Below are 15,504 nucleotides of genomic sequence, written 5' to 3' on the forward strand. Positions count from 1 at the left end.
TATTATCCTCATTTACATACTGGGTAATTTGAGGCTCAGAGAGGTCAAGAAGAGACTAGCCCACGGCCGTACAGCAAATCAGTGGCAGATGCAGTAATAGAAATCTGGAGTCTCTTATTCTAACTACTACATAACACTTCCTCCATAAGTAGGTACGGAGATGCAGAGGCTATGTAAGGCCAAATGGTGTGCTTCCTGTATATTTAGCTGTTAGAAATGTTTCTAAACCACAAGGAAGGGCTTTACCTCTTTATCATCATGACGTCTACGAGTAATTTCTTCTGGAGTTTCCATGTAATCAACTGGTGCAAAATGCCTTGGTGATTCTGAATCTACTTCAAAACAACACAAGGCAGTTAAAAAACAAATGGACTTATCTTATTTCACCAGAAAGGAAAAAAAATATTTTGACAGTACTACAATTTGCTTCCATTACAGTTGAAAGGATTTTCAATTGTTGTTGACCAAATGCTCAGTCAAATATTGATAATGTTTTGGAATTTTTTTTCCCTTTTGGGCTGTACTTGTGAACACAGATTGAAACAAAGGATAATACAAAGGTGGGAAAGCGAGTAAAAACATAAAAAGACTTTGTGAAGAAAATATTTGCTGCCATTGAAATATGATTTAGCATATTACGGCCACCACCCATGCAAACACATACAACATGATTGCACACTCAGAAACACAGAGACACAATTAGACCTGGAGGAACTGCTCCTTAGAAAACCAAATCAACTGGGTTGACGTATTCTATTCGCACATAGGCAAGTGATACGGGATTAAGTCTATCTCATTGCAAGATTCTCACATCCTAGGAATTGCCTTTGAGACAAACTGAGCTGGATGGCGATTAGAAAAGGCAGCAGAAATTTTTGTTCAGAACTCGTTAACAGTTGCACTTCTGAAAAACAATGCTAAGCAAGACAGGCAAAGGACATCAGACACACGAGGAAAATGAGCATTGGATGATGCAGAGGCGGGTCAACAAAAAATAGGGAGAAAAAAGCAAAGTGGGAAGACAGATAAAGTAACAGTGGTAAAGTACACAAATAGCCACCTCCAGGGTATGTCCTGAGTTCGCTTTGTGGGTTGTTGTTTCTATCCAAGCTGTGATAGAAAGTGTATGGAACAATATTCCCATTATTAAAGGAGTCTGGCATATCAGCTAGGAGAACGGAGCTTTCTGGACTGGATTCCATACTGGGGAAATGGCTAAGCCTTTCCACAATGTCAAAGGAAGACAGGCGCCTGGGGGCCAGAGGTCTGTCTTCACAGCACCGTTTGTGCAGGGAGTGGTGACTCTTTTCCGCCTGGCACCCTCGTGGCTGAGCTGCGTTGTTCTGGTTCTCAGTGCTATATACCAGCGGGACTCCCAGGCAATCCGGGGGCGGAGTCTTTCTTGGGCTGTGCTGGAAGGGCTTTTTCAATCTGAAGGGAAGTGGGCTCATCAGATAGACATTTCTGGGGAGCGCGTGCCTGTCCCCCTGGGCGTCCCCTTTGGAACTGGAGTTCTTGGAGGCCTGCTGTTGCTCGTGCCTACGAATGGTGGTGAACCTGGTGTAGGAAGCCGGGCAAGCTCCTTTGCATTTGTTTAATTTATATTTCCGGGGCCCGTTGGCATGGCTGAGGCTGCCGCCGCTGTCGTTGGATGCGTTGGACTGGAGATCAGTCTCGTCCGTGCAAGCCGAGAGCATGTCCATGGGGACAATGTCACTGAGATCTGACGCCAAGTCCTCCACGTTGCTGCAGGAGTGAGAGGAGTTGTCGGCCATGCTGGCAGCATCCTTTTCTTCTTGGTTTGGCTTTGGTGACTCCAGGAGGGATTCTGCTGAATAGGCCGAGCTCAGGCAGCTCTTAGACTGGGGAGAGGTGGGCGATTTGCTTTGCCCACTGGAGAAGTCGAGAGCGGGCATGGACCGGGATCTCTGGATCAGCTGCTCGAAGGCGATGATGCGGGATGAGACAGTGTCTTTGGGGATTTGCTCTGAATTCTCCCGACCGGGGCTCTGCTCACTTCTGTCCCTCAGCTCGTTCTCAAACTGGGATGCAATATCCCTCACGCTGCAGGATGAGATGGTGCCCAGGTGGATCCTGGACCTGTTGATCTGATGCATATTTTTATATAGCATTGTAAACTCCATCCCACTCTTCCTGGGAAGGTAGCCCTTCCTAGAACTGGTGCTGTACTCCTGTAGGCTCATAGTGCTGCTGGATTTGGTGACATATTCCTGCTTCGATTGCATTAGAAGGTTTTCTACGCTTTCCCCATTGACCAGGAAAGCTTTTTTGTTATCAAACAAGGCACTGGAGCTACGAAGGTTCTCACAGCTTTGCGCTTTCTCATGAGGCAGCAGGATACCCTTTGTGTCCTGCACAAGAGCAGCAGGAGCAGCTAGTCTGGGTTTGAATTTGGAAGGGAGGATTTCAGTAATGCAGGCTTTTGCAGCTGATAAGGGCTTCTTATGTTTACATGCATGACCTAACATACTGGTATGACTAGCATTAAAGGTTCGGCTATTAACTGAAGAGGGTGCAATCATATGAGCATTCCCACCTTTACGATCCACTGGTAAGCATGCAGAATAAAATAAATACAACCTGTTAGCTTAAATGCTGGAAAGCTATTGAGAAAGGAGAGATAACATGCTTGGATGTCACAAAATGCACTTTAAAAAACTGGTGTTCAAAAGAAAGAAAAAAGCAGGAGAGACAATGCACAAGCCACGCTATAAAAGCGAGTGCAAAGATACAGCAAAATTCTGCAATGCTGTGGAGTTTCTAAAATCAGAAGAAGGTCTAGATTCAGGCCAGGAGCACTTGTAGGTCCCAATCCTGCCAAATGTTGAGCATCCTCCACACCATGCAAGAGGCAACTCAGCATCTAGCAGAATGTGGGCCTTAGCAGGATGCAGAGGGATTAATATTGCAAAAGCAGCCTCACTGTGAGCCAGTGATCAGACCAACCATGGTCCTGCCCACGCAACAGCTGCCAAGTAAATTATTCCTGCCAGGGTCAGGCAAGTCAGGGAGCGTCTGCACTAAAACAAATGGACCAAATCTGCTGGCCCTCGGCAGTTGTGCTCGCTGGGGACTGGCTGAGTATGCTCTCTGCACCATTTGCACAGCTATGTTTGCTGAAAGCAGCTGGGAGTGGGAGATGAAGACAGAAACTCCCAGGTGTGATATGCTATTTTGTAGGAGGATTGGCTTGGAAAACAAAAGAACCAGCTCCTTTGCCCCCAGCCATTTTTAGCTTACAACCAGCTCAGAGATGCATCAGGCTTCTCGCCTGTCCCAGTATGCTGCAAACTCCAGGTGGAGGCTCAACAGTGCCACCAGTCTCTGCTGGGCTGGCTGCTCTCTTTGTATCTCATGGGCTCCAAGGCAATTGCCAGGTCGAGAGGGGTCCCATGTGTCTTTGAGCCAGGAGAGCCCCAGAGTGCATGGTACTGAAATGCAGACGTGCTCAGGCCAGCAGACACTGCTTGACCTGATCAGACTGCACACCAGGAACAGCAGCAAAGGCAGGGTGGCGGGAAGAGGACATGGGGGTGCTGCAGGTAGGAAGGAAAAGGGGAAGGTGGTGTTGGCTGACTGTTAGCAGTTGGAAAGAGGGAGACAGAAATAAGGGAAAGCAAAGGGAAGAGTCCTGACCCTGTTGGTAAGCTGGAGTTGGTTGGGGATTGGGTTAAGGGAAAGCGTGGCCAGGCTCGGTGGGGAGAGAAAAGCGGACGAAAGGCAGAGAAGGAGAGAGGAATGACAGGTAGACCTCACTAGGTTTGGATAAGGACCCAACCGCCCTTGGCAGTTCACCCACCTCACCGTGTGTAATGGAGGGAAGGGGTCAGTGCTCTGCTGACCTACCTTTAGTGGAAGCAGAGCTAGAAGGACGCTTGAGACCGCTTAGCCCCTGCAGCGGGATATCGCCACCTTCCAGCACACTTTTGTAAATCTGCCTTTCATTCTCCAAGCCAGCAGGGTCCGCTGGTGCTGGTTCCAGCTCTCTCCTTGCTGCCTGGTAGCTGGGTAAATAGGCTGAGCTAGAAAATGGGTTAAAAAAGAAAAGAAAGACTGATTTCTCTCTCTTCCTGTGTGCTTAGAGAGCATCATGAGCAGGTCAGAGGAGATCACTCGTGAACCCGTGCTCCGCAGTGCCTGTGATTCTTACACCTCTGCATGTCAATACAGCTGAGGTCAGATTTCTAGCTGAAGACCATGAACGTATTGAAATCACACTTGAAATACTTAGCATTGCTATAGCATCCTCCATTCCACTGTCTCAAGGAGCTGTACAAGCTACATCTCTCTTCACACCCAAGAGACAGGGAAGTATTATCCCCGTGTTTTATAGATGGGGAAATGGAAGTACAGAGAGGGTAAGAGATTTGTCTAAGGGCAGGTCTACACTACAGCCGGGATCGACGATCTGAGATTGATCCACCAGCGGTCGATTTAGCGGGTCAAGTAAAGACCCGCCAAATCGACTGCAAATCGCTGTCCAATCGACCCCTATACTCTACCCCCAACAAGAAGAGTAAGGTAAGTCAACGGGAGATTTTCTCCCATCGACCTCCCCGTGGTGTAGACCCTGCGGTAACTCGACCTAAGGTACATTGACTCCAGCTACATTATTCATGTAGCTGGAGTTGTGTTGCATAGGTCGATTTACCGCGTTAGTGTAGACATAGCCTAAAGCTACTCAGTAATTCAGTGGCCAGACTGGGGACAAAAAACAGCACCTAAGCTTCTGCTCTAACCACTAGTCCTTGCTGCCTCCCATTCACAAATAGAATAGACTGTTTCAAATTTGAAACAGTCTATTCCTGAGGTTAAATTCTGCCCCAACCTGCATGGCAGATCTCAATTCTTGCATTCTTTTCTGCCCACATGCACAGAGCTCCCCTGTAGGGAGAGCAGAATATTGGAGTCCAGATCTGCCAGGCAGATGCAAGAGCAGAATTCTGTCCCTGGCATTAGACTGTGAGATTTATGTTAAAAATAGACATGACTTCATTTGCTTAGGCCAACGAAACTAAGGTGATTGATTACAACTCCAGGCAGGCCAAGGTTAAGGAATCTCCCCAAAGGCATGAATCTGAGAAGCAGTTTGCTACATAGTATTATTCCTACAGCTCACTGTTCTCTCCCAGATACAAAAGGTCGGCATTGCCACAGTATAAATGACTTTTCCAGAGGCAGAAGACATGCTAAGCAGTCAAGCAGGTTGTGTGTTTCATAAGAGCAGATCTCATCTGATACCAGTGCTTGATAGGGTTGCCAGGTGTCCGGTTTTCGACCAGAACGCCCAGTCGAAAAGGGACCCTGGCGGCTCCAGTCAGCACGGCTGACCGGGCCGTTAAAAGTCCTGTTGGCAGGGCTGGCAGGCTCCCTACCTGGCTCAGCGGGGCTTCCTGGAAGTGGCGGCATGTCCCTCGGGTCCCAGGCAGAAGGACAGCAACGGGGGCTCCGTGCGCTGCCCCTGCCCCACCCAGAGCGCTGGCTCTGCAGTTCCTGTTGGCCAGGAACTGCAGCCAACGGGAGCTGCAGGGGCAGCGCCTGCGGGCGGAGGCAGTGCACAGAGCCGCCTAGCTGCACCTGTGCCTAGGCGCCGAGGGACATGTTGCCACTTGCGGGGAGCCACCTGACATGAGTGCCGCCCAGAGCCCGTACCCCAAAACCCCTCCCACTCTCCAACCCCTTGCTCCAGTCCCCTCCCACATTCCAAACCCCTTGGCCTCACCCTGGAGCCCCCACTTGCACCCCAGAGCCCACACCCCCAGCTGGAGCCCTCACCCGCCCTTGCACTCAACCCCCTGCCCCGATCCCCCTCCCGGGATGTGAACCCGGCATTTCTGGCCCCAGCCCAGAGCCCACACCGTCCCACACACAAACTCTTTCCTGGAGCCTGAACCCCCTCCTGTGCCTCAACCCGCTGCCCCAGCTCAGAACCCCCTCCCGCATGCCGAACCCCTTGGCCTCAGCCTGGAGCCCCCTCCCGCACCCTGAACCCCTCATTTTTGGCCCCATCCCAGAGCCCACACCCCCTGCCTCAGCCTGGAGCCCTCTCCCACACTCTGAACCCCTCTGCCCCACCCCCCAGCCTGAAGCCCCCCCTCCTGCACCCCAAACCCCTCCTCACCAGTCCCACCCCGGAGCCCGCACTCCCAGCCGGAGCCTGCACCCCAACCCCATCTCAGCCTGGTGAAAATGAGCGAATGAGTGAGGGTGTGGGAGAGTGAGCGACAAAGGGAGAGGGGATGGCGTGAGCGGGGGCAGAGCTTTGGAGAAGGGGCGGGGTAGGGGGCAGGGCCTCAGGGAAGGGGTGGGAAAGGGGATGGGGCAAGAGTGTTCGGTTTTGTGCAATTAGAAAGTTGGCAACCCTAGTGCTTGAGCATCTTCAGCCAGACACTGCACAACGACAATACTAATAAGATGAAATCTTATTATAACAAAGCTATACTGGGGACAAAGTATGACTCCTGGTAAGTTAAAAAAAAAATCAAATCATTTACTGATTTGAGGAAACCATTTGAAAGTAGGCTAAGATCCCATGATTCCCAGATGTATATCTGATTTGTGTTAGCAGCAATAACATACCAACAGATGTATGTGTGTGCTTGGTTACTTGGGAGGGACATGGTGCCTGATGGGTACAGCTTCTTTCAATGCCTCAGAAAGCCATTAATGGAGTTGGAATTACAAGACATTTGGTCCTTTCAAAGGATTTCAGTTCCTGGATAGGGGAGGAGATCATGAGAAGACCAGATCTCCCATTAGTTAGGGCCCTGGGGTAATAACAGAGCTAGTGAAAAACAAAATACAAAGAAAGAAGGGAATTCTGTGGCTCCCAGGCAAAACTCCTATTGGCTTCAATGGGACCCACAGCCAGAACCACAGAATGGGTATCACAAACACAGCACTATGCAGCTTGAGTCAGGTTTACCCCAATGTCTGGTTGTCAGGTTCCTGAGGAGCCCAAATGGGCAGCCCCAGTGATTACAGGCTGATATTTACTCCCCTGAGGTTTGCGACCTGGGAGCGGGAAATATTTTAGCCCAGTAATTAAAGACCAATGACCCAGACGATCCTCTCTTGGGGAAACACCTGTGGGAGAGGAAGTGTCTGGGAGACTCCCATTGGCCCATTGTTGACTTCTCCCCCATCATTGCACAACCTGTGAAACAGGCTGCAGGGCCTGCATCCACTATCCATGGGAGGCCAGAGCCATCTGCATGGAGGCGCTATGACTCTGGCTTTGGCAGCCAGCAGCATCCCTGTGCCATGACAGCTCTGCTCCACTGGAGCCACACTACAAAGGATTCTCTGGCCCATGGTCACCCAGGGGAGAGGGGTGGCTCTGCAGAAAAGACAGTAAAGCCCCAGGCAGCGTTACCTTTTCCACCTAAGCTCCACAGGGCTGGAAGGGGAACAACGTGTGAGTCCTCCCAGGCTACCCATCCCATCCTCCACCTTCCCCTCCCCCAGCACAGATCCCCAAGTGCTTCAATGGGGGCAGGAAGAGAGGGGAGCCTATGCTGCTAGAGGTAGCACCCCCATGCTCTTCCACAGGGGCAGATCCATGTGCAGAGAATACCTTCCCCCCTGCATGCAAATCTAGAGAGAGAATGATCCCATCCCATGAGCTGAGAAACAAAATATCATTTCCTTAAAGCATTTACTGTGGGTGCAGTGTTTGGAGGTAGTCATCTAAACAGCACAGATGTGGTGGGAGTAAGTGAAGTGCCATCATTTGAAAATCTAGCCTTGGTGCTACATAATACAATGTAATTATATGTACATCTACATAACTTCACATATTAATGTGTATTCAGACTTTTGACCATTGTACCGACAGTAAATATTGTGAGGAGAATAGATACATATGGGAAACTGATTAAACAATTCATTAAAAAAATTAAAATGAAACAAACACAATCTATATAACTGGTAATTATGAGATTATAACCACTCAACAGAATTCAAGGGAGGCCAAATTCAGGAATTTTGGTTCACCGCCCTCACCAATAATGAGCATATCATTTATTTATGGAGAGCCCAACTGAACTCCTACAGCAGTCAATGGTGGAGTTTCCTTGGACTTTGGTGAGAATTGGGTAGGATCCTGATGGAAGAATGAAGCATACTGATTTCAGCTGATGGAAGTGATCCAGGAAAGTAGGAGTCAAGGTAAGGGAAAGACTTACAAGACTTGGAACTCTTTGAGTGCAGTCAGGAATTCAGAATCCTTACCAGCCATTGCCAAACATAAGCGACACTTATATATTTTGCAACACACTCTGATGTCGTTTAGTGTTATTAGCCTTCCTTTGCGAAAATAAAAATTTAAAAAAAAAATCATGAAATAATGGACTTGATAAGGCCAGGACACCTTCCAAATTATGATAATGGAAGGAAATTCCTTTGCAAAGTGAACCCAGGCAAAAGGGAACTGTGCAAAACTAACTGTATAGAATTCCAAACCACATATCATACAAGGTCAAGGAAGATGAATATACATGAAATTTGAGGACATCAGAGGGGAAAACATGCTCTTCCTTACTCCCCATCCATCTGGATTGTATAAGTGTGCCTAGATGGAATACTACACATTTGTTTCAGTTAAAGAGAATAACAGGTTAGCAGGAAGGTGCTGGATCCCCAGTAGTGGTAAATTGGCACATCTGGCTCTGGAATTTCCCTCCATCTTTTACAGTAAACTGGCTCCATCTGCAATGCATCTGGACAGAGCACATCTCCTATTGAATCTTCCTCTAAAATAGCAGCATAAAATTGTAGTCTGAGAATTATTTAATTGCTTTCTTTGTCTAGAAAGTTGGAGGTAGGACCACTCATTGGAACATTTGCAATCAAGATGACTAGACATTTTATGTCCCATATAGCATGATCAATTATTTGTAAATTTAATGTAAGAGGAAGTTACAGTTTTGTTTGCTTTTTAAATAGAAGGCATGTAGAACAATGATCATTTCTTGTTTGAGTACCACTAAATAATAATAATTATACAATAACTTCCAACTTAATTCAAAACTATATAGCTGACCTTCTACCCTCAACTAATTCACAAATATCATGCTAATGTTATCTGCATGTGTCACCAGAAAGAACCACTTCCAACATCCTAACAGAAAAGTCCCATAACTGTGAAACAAAACAAACAAGTGGTTCTAAAACTTACTAGGATGAGTGGTCTGAAGATGTTTCCAGAGGAGTGCTGCTTGCTGTACTCTGCAAAAGTCCAAACAACGAAGTCATTGATACACAAAGAGATGCAAAGAGAAAGAAAAAGGCTTGCTTAAGTCATTTTTCAGCTATACTGGCCTTCAGAAAACATTGAGATTTCAGTTTCAATGCAGTCTAATACAGCAATGTCTCTGCAGAAGACCAACAATTTTCTTGGGGTCCTTCAGGGCAGCAACAGGTTTTAAGCATAGCCGATGACTTTTCACGGTGCCTACTCTATTGTCTGCAAATGAGTCATTGTGAATAAAGCCAAAAGCTAGAAAAGAGAATCAGCCGGGCCAGGACCAGGAGACACATGCTTATAAATTATTTCCCCAGGCTTTCCCCCTACACCCTCCGCCCCCGTTTTCTTTAAAGGTACATCACATTTCTGCAGCATAATACATTCCTCAGCGTTCAAATCAATATCATCCTGCTAACAAGAAAAGAAATGGCTAAGCCCGGGTTCCTTCCTTAAGGTGCAATGCCAGCTGCACAGCTTCAGTAGCAAAAGCCAGCTCCCATCAGCTCACTTTTAATCCAGCTAACGCTTCCTAGGCACATTGTTTAATAATTTGAGGCAATTCTGGAAGAAATACTATGTTTAACTTTTAGTCTGTCTCTCCCCCTGTCCCCATATATAGATTCATAAACTGGAAGAAATGCAGATGATATACAAAAGCTAATGAGGTCTTTGAAAGAGCAGCTTCCAAGTCCCAATCAAAATTATTGTAGCTTTAAAATAATAAAATAATAATAATAGGAGCATTACCGAATTAATCTTTCTAGTCTAGGATTAGTTCTCATCAGGACAGCGGCGATGGCTAGCCTGCTCAAGAAGGCCGCACTGATTGCAGCTTAAGGACAGTTGCATAAAATCTCTTGCAAAAAATCCAGATCTTGGGGTAGGCACAGCGTCCTGACATAAGAATGGGGTATGTGTGAAAAAATGTGGGAAGGCGGATCGCTTGAAAGGCACAAGATGGTGACGTGACGTCAACCAAGAATTTAAAGCCGATTGCTGCTGCCTATTCATGTGAAAAATAGTGAGGGGGTTTTGTAGAGACACCAAACAAACCCTAGAAAAGGTGGAGGGGGAGGGGGAAACACTGTAGCTGAAATGGATTTCGAGCCAGATTCTCAGCATCATGTTTTATCATTTCTGACAGCTACACAGTAAGCCATGCAATTAGAATGGTTGGGGCATTATGTACCCCAGCCTCGTTTAATAACCATACAGCAGTGAATAGAGAGAGCAGAGAGTTGGGAAAACAGGGATTGGCAGCATGAAAAGAAGAGGAAATACCTTCGGTGGCTTTTTATCTGGCGCTTTATAAAGCTTCTCCATTTGTTCTAAATCTGCCTCTAACTCAGTCTGGTAGAGGTAAATGTCTTTTTCTAGATCAGTCTGGTTAAAGAAGGAGAAGAAGAATGGGAAAAATAATGCTTAGGGTTAGGGGAAAACAAAGGAATGTTAATTTTGAAATAAAAGAGCCTTTTTATTAAAAAAAAAAAAAGACAAAGATGGTACAGATAAGACACAGAAATTCACCAGTAATTAATCACTTTTCAATAATCACAGATACAATGGTTTTAGGCATTTAATATTTACATTCAGAGATGCACCAGGCCTGCTGGAATCTAATTGTAAAAACCATAAGTATCATAAAACCCACCTGTAAAAAAACCAAAACAGATGATACTGTAACATTGATGCAATATGCTGTTAGTACAATTATCATTGCAGGTCAAGAACACAAAACAACCACTCAGCTTTATGTTAGATTATGTTTTAAGGACTGCTTATTGAAACGATTTACTGGCCAACTTAATTGTTAGGATAATGAGTTCATGCCAAATTAAAAAAAAATAGAGTCACCACCCACACACTCATAAAACCCAAACAATGCCAGATAAAAAAACCACACACACACACACACACACTGTGGTACAACATATGTGAGATAGAATTACCTTTCTATCCTCCCTAGTAAGTATAGAGCAATCTCCAGGAGTATAATCCCATATCTTTTTTGGAGGCTGATGGAAAGCAGAGGAGGAAATGAGGAAATGAAGATAAGGAAAGACATCACAGAGAATATGGAAACTGGATTAGAACACAGAGGGATACATTAGGGATTTGCATCAACACTGAAAATAAAATTAAAAAAAAAAAAAAAAAAAGAGAGAAAAAAAGGGCAATCTGCTGTAGCACAAATACCAAAAGGTTATGGAAGGCCAAGGGCACATGCACAATTTAGGGAGAGGTGTTTTAAATACTGTCTGAAGCCATTTTTTATTTTTATAAGATGTTTTCATGGATTTTGCACCACCCAGAGGGAAGGCACAGGCAGTTGTAAAGCATTCTAAACAAAAAACACCCAAAAACCCAACAAAACAACAACAAAAAAGAAATCACAATAAGAAAAAAGTGTTCTCTTGCTCATTCTTCTTTTCAAAAGGAAGGGATAGAACAAGGGCCTTTCATAAATAAAAAGGGGATATATTTCCCCCCCACCATCCCCGCTCCCAACTGTGAATACATACCATGTTAATAAATGGCTGAATTTCCAGTGTTGGCATTGTAGAGCAATGAGAATGCACAGGTGTTATTTTTCATTTCACCTTTTTGGGAGGATGAGGGGTAATGAACTTTGCAAAAGAAAATTCAAGCTACATTTTATGGCTTTGGGGTTTTTGTTTGTTTGTTTTTAACTGTGGTGGGATCAGTTATGTTGCAGAGGCCTGTTCGGAATGAAATCCTTTTGTCATGATTTCCCTTGCTAATTGGATAATGCCATGCTACACACATTTCCCAACAGCACAGCTCCCATTGGTGAAGCAGCTGCAAAGACTGTCTATTCTCTCTCAGTGAATCCAGAATAAACTTGCTGATCACGTTACCAAACAGAAAAAAAATTGCTTCTTGTTTTACAAACAGAGCACAGTCCTAGGTATTTACACCGTTCACACGGCTGTGGTATCTGAGCACCTGAGAGTCATTGAGAGAGACTAGAGAGAGTTCACCAATGTCAGTTTTACTGGAGGTGGAATTGAGCAGCAATCTTGCTCTGAAGTTCGGCTCCTGATCTGAATTTCTCCAAAGTTCTGGGATTGCCTGGATCTGGGTTTCTGGACTGGGCATATTTCTACTTTTTACTGCCACCTTTTGGGCTGCAGACACTATAAATGGCTATTACAAGTCCCAAGAGGTCTGTTGTTGACAGTCATCAGTGTTTAGGGCTATGGAAGACAGTCTTGCAGAGTCAATGCGGGTCTCCCTTTCCCCAACCCCCGCTTCCCAGTATTGGAGCAAAGAGCCAAACTGCAACTGCCCTACAAGTGCCTGGGTGAAGGTGCTGGTGTGCGTTTGACAAGCTGATGGAACTATTGACTGAATGTTATATTCTGTGGACAGGTCCCGTAGAAAATCAGAATTAGGGAATACGCATATGGGGTGTGAGGCGGAAGAGTCTCAGTGATATATCCATAAAGAGTCCATGCTGCCAAAGTGTCCTAAGCTCTATGGGGACTGAACATCGAATCCCATTCAAACAACTGGGACATTGCCTGCACGGTCCCACTGGACTGGCTAGGAATGGACTGGGAATCCTGAGCCTCACTTCATCCATCCCAGGACGACTGCTGAGACTTGCTCAATTCAAAGTCACGTTAACAGGGGACCTCTGATTAAACGTGATTTACCAGTGACATTCGATGACCTGGCCTTCTAGCAGCCTGGAGGAGTACGATTGCTGAGAGCTGTCAGCTGCTTTTTCAGACCAAGCGAGCAGCAGAGCTCATCTTATAGAGCTGAACGTCAGTGAAGCATTGTTCAACTTGCCACAGTTTCCAGTCAGGGGCAGATTACTCACAGACTAAAAGATCACAAGTTGCATCAATGAGATTGATGTAACACTGCAGCATGGTGCACAGATCATGTGCGTGGACTCACAGGGCAGTTCCATCAGCCAAGTGGCTGCACAGCTATCGCACTACCAGGAGCTGCCGCGGGAGGGCATTAGAAATTTTCAAGACAGAAATATGAGGAAGCAGCTACAGGGTACACCTAGAAGCCCCAGAACACAAGACAGACTGGGCTAACAAAGCTATCACTGTGTACCTAGGGTCAAATGTTTAACTGCAGTGATTCTCATTCACATGCATAAGGTTAAGATGATGGAAAGGATTCCTCCACCAGGATCCCTTGGGATTAACTTAATTTCTTCTGAATGCAGGGGAAAGGGGAGGCAGTCGTGGGAGGGATGGATGGAAGTCTTTGGCAGGACTGTAGCAAGAAGGCCATAGGTGGGACTTCAGCAGGAGCTGGAAGGCATTGGTGGGCTGTACCTATTGGGTTCCGGGAAGTGGGCGGGCAAAGCGAGCAAAGCCCGCCCACTGCTAAAGGATCCCCCCCCAGCCTAAGGGGAGGACCCACAGGACCTAAAACCCAAATGATTACGGGGGACAACTAATGTAAAAACAGGGACAGGAGTGCGATTAAAGGGTCAAAAGGAGGGAACCTGACGGGGATACCGAGCAGAGAACCCCGGACAGCGCCCACTGCTCCTCAAAGGTGTCAAGGGAGCCAGTGGACGCCGCCCAGAGGAACTCTGCCCGGATACGTGAACGGACAGAGGATCGGAAACAGGCCCCACAGTCACAGGAACCTCCATCGGCCAACCTCCTCGCCCTGGTTTTATAGATGGCCTGTTTAGCCAGGGCCAAGAGGAAGTTGACCAGGAGGTCCCGTGACTTTGTGGGGCCATGGATAGGGAGTGCATAAATGAGAAGGTGAGGGGAAAAGTGTAACCAAAAACGCAACATAATGTCGGTGAGGAGCCGGTGTAGGGGCTGCAACCTGGCACACTCTAAGTAAACGTGAGCCAGGGTCTCCCTCACGCCGCAGAAAGGACAGGTGTCAGGGACAGGGGTAAACCGCGCCAAGTACACGCCCGTGCTCACGGCCCCATGAAGGAGCCGCCAACTGACATCCCCGGCGGGCCTCGGGACCAGGGTGGAATAGAGGCTGGCCCATCGGGGCGTCTCACCCTCGACAGGTGGCAGGAGGTCCTGCCACTTCGTATCGGGGCGGGACACGAGGGTGAGGAAGTGAAGAGTGTGGAGCACGAGCGCGTATAGATGTTTCCTTGGCGCGGTCAGGAAACGAACCGGCTGCAAGTTGTGCAGCCAGCTCACGGAGAAGGGGCGGGGAGGCCGGTTGGGTCCATGGGGCAGGGGCCCGATAAAAAGGTCCGGAGGACCAGGGGTGGAGGGTGGGCGGGGCGTGCCCTCGCGCAGGACCTGGTCGAGGTAGACCCAAGCAGCGGGCGGCAAAGCGGCTCTCACCTCCTGAAGTACGCGCCGGGGAGTACAAGGACTGGAGAGCCCCATGCGCTGAGCGAGTGTCAGGGGATCCAGCCAGACTCCCCGGTCGTAGTCCAGGAGGTCTCCGACTCTAGTGACTTCTGCCAAGACCAACCTCTGGCGCACCGCGGGGGACTCCGCCACCTGCACACAAAGCTGGGGGTTGTGTAGCAGGGGCTCCGCGAGGAGATCTGCCCCCCCGGTGGCCGCCACGGGCCTGGTCGCTGAGAACAGCTTCCAGGTCCGGAGGAGGTCCTGGTAGAAGACCGGCAGCCTGGAGAGGTCTCGCGGAAGACCTCTCGGATCGAGATAAAAGAGCTGCCGGTCGTATCGGAGCCCTCGGAAGCGGCGCAGGAAGGCGTGCGCCAGTACACTCCACGCCGGACTACCTGCACCATAAAGGAGCCTCTGCAGGGCCTGGAGGTGGAAGACATGGACCTGAGTGCGGAGGCACTTCAGGCCCTGCCCTCCCTCCTCCAGGGGCAGATGGAGGACCCCCCCAGAGACCCAGTGCAGTCCTGGCCAAAAGAACTCCAGAATCGCCCTCCGGAGGTCGGCCAGGAAGCCCGGGGCCGGGACCAGGGTGTTGAGACGGTACCAGAGCATGGACAGGACTAGTTGATTGAGTATCAGTGCCCTCCCGCGAAGGGAGAGGCACCGGAGTAGTCCTGTCCATTTCCGGAGCCGCTCCATCACTCTGCCCTGTAAACCTTGCCAGTTCTCCGGCGGAGAGGGATGCGTGGCAGAAAGGTAAACGCCGAGATAGAGCAGCGGACCCGCGCTCCACCGGATGGCCTGAAGCGCGGGTGGGAGGGAGCTCACCTGCCACCCGGCCCCTACCACCAGGCCAGAGCTCTTGACCCAGTTGACCCGGGCGGAGGAGGCCGCCAAGTA

General features: G+C 48.2%; 1 protein-coding gene across 9 annotated transcripts in view; it reads right to left on the reverse strand.

The window, feature by feature from the left end:
• LOC112119842 (sorbin and SH3 domain-containing protein 1) overlaps nucleotides 1-15,504 on the reverse strand; it is an 84,467-nt gene that overhangs the window by 32,756 nt on the left and 36,207 nt on the right. For 6 of the 9 annotated variants that reach the window (XM_026657777.1, XM_026657780.1, XM_026657779.1 and 3 more), the window contains exons 9-13: nucleotides 11,218-11,283; nucleotides 10,550-10,651; nucleotides 9,200-9,249; nucleotides 3,868-4,043; nucleotides 247-335 (exon numbers count right to left, since the gene is read on the reverse strand). In XM_026657777.1, the coding sequence (XP_026513562.1) occupies nucleotides 247-335; nucleotides 3,868-4,043; nucleotides 9,200-9,249; nucleotides 10,550-10,651; nucleotides 11,218-11,283 (483 nt within the window). Of the gene's footprint in view, nucleotides 1-246; nucleotides 336-1,060; nucleotides 2,570-3,867; nucleotides 4,044-9,199; nucleotides 9,250-10,549; nucleotides 10,652-11,217; nucleotides 11,284-15,504 lie in introns of all 9 variants that reach the window. The other 3 variants (XM_026657781.1, XM_026657775.1, XM_026657773.1) reach the window with 2 other exon arrangements.

The sequence above is a fragment of the Terrapene carolina genome, unplaced genomic scaffold, assembly GCF_002925995.2.
Source record: "Terrapene carolina triunguis isolate 2854851 unplaced genomic scaffold, T_m_triunguis-2.0 Scaffold310, whole genome shotgun sequence".
Classification (NCBI taxonomy): domain Eukaryota; kingdom Metazoa; phylum Chordata; order Testudines; family Emydidae; genus Terrapene; species Terrapene triunguis.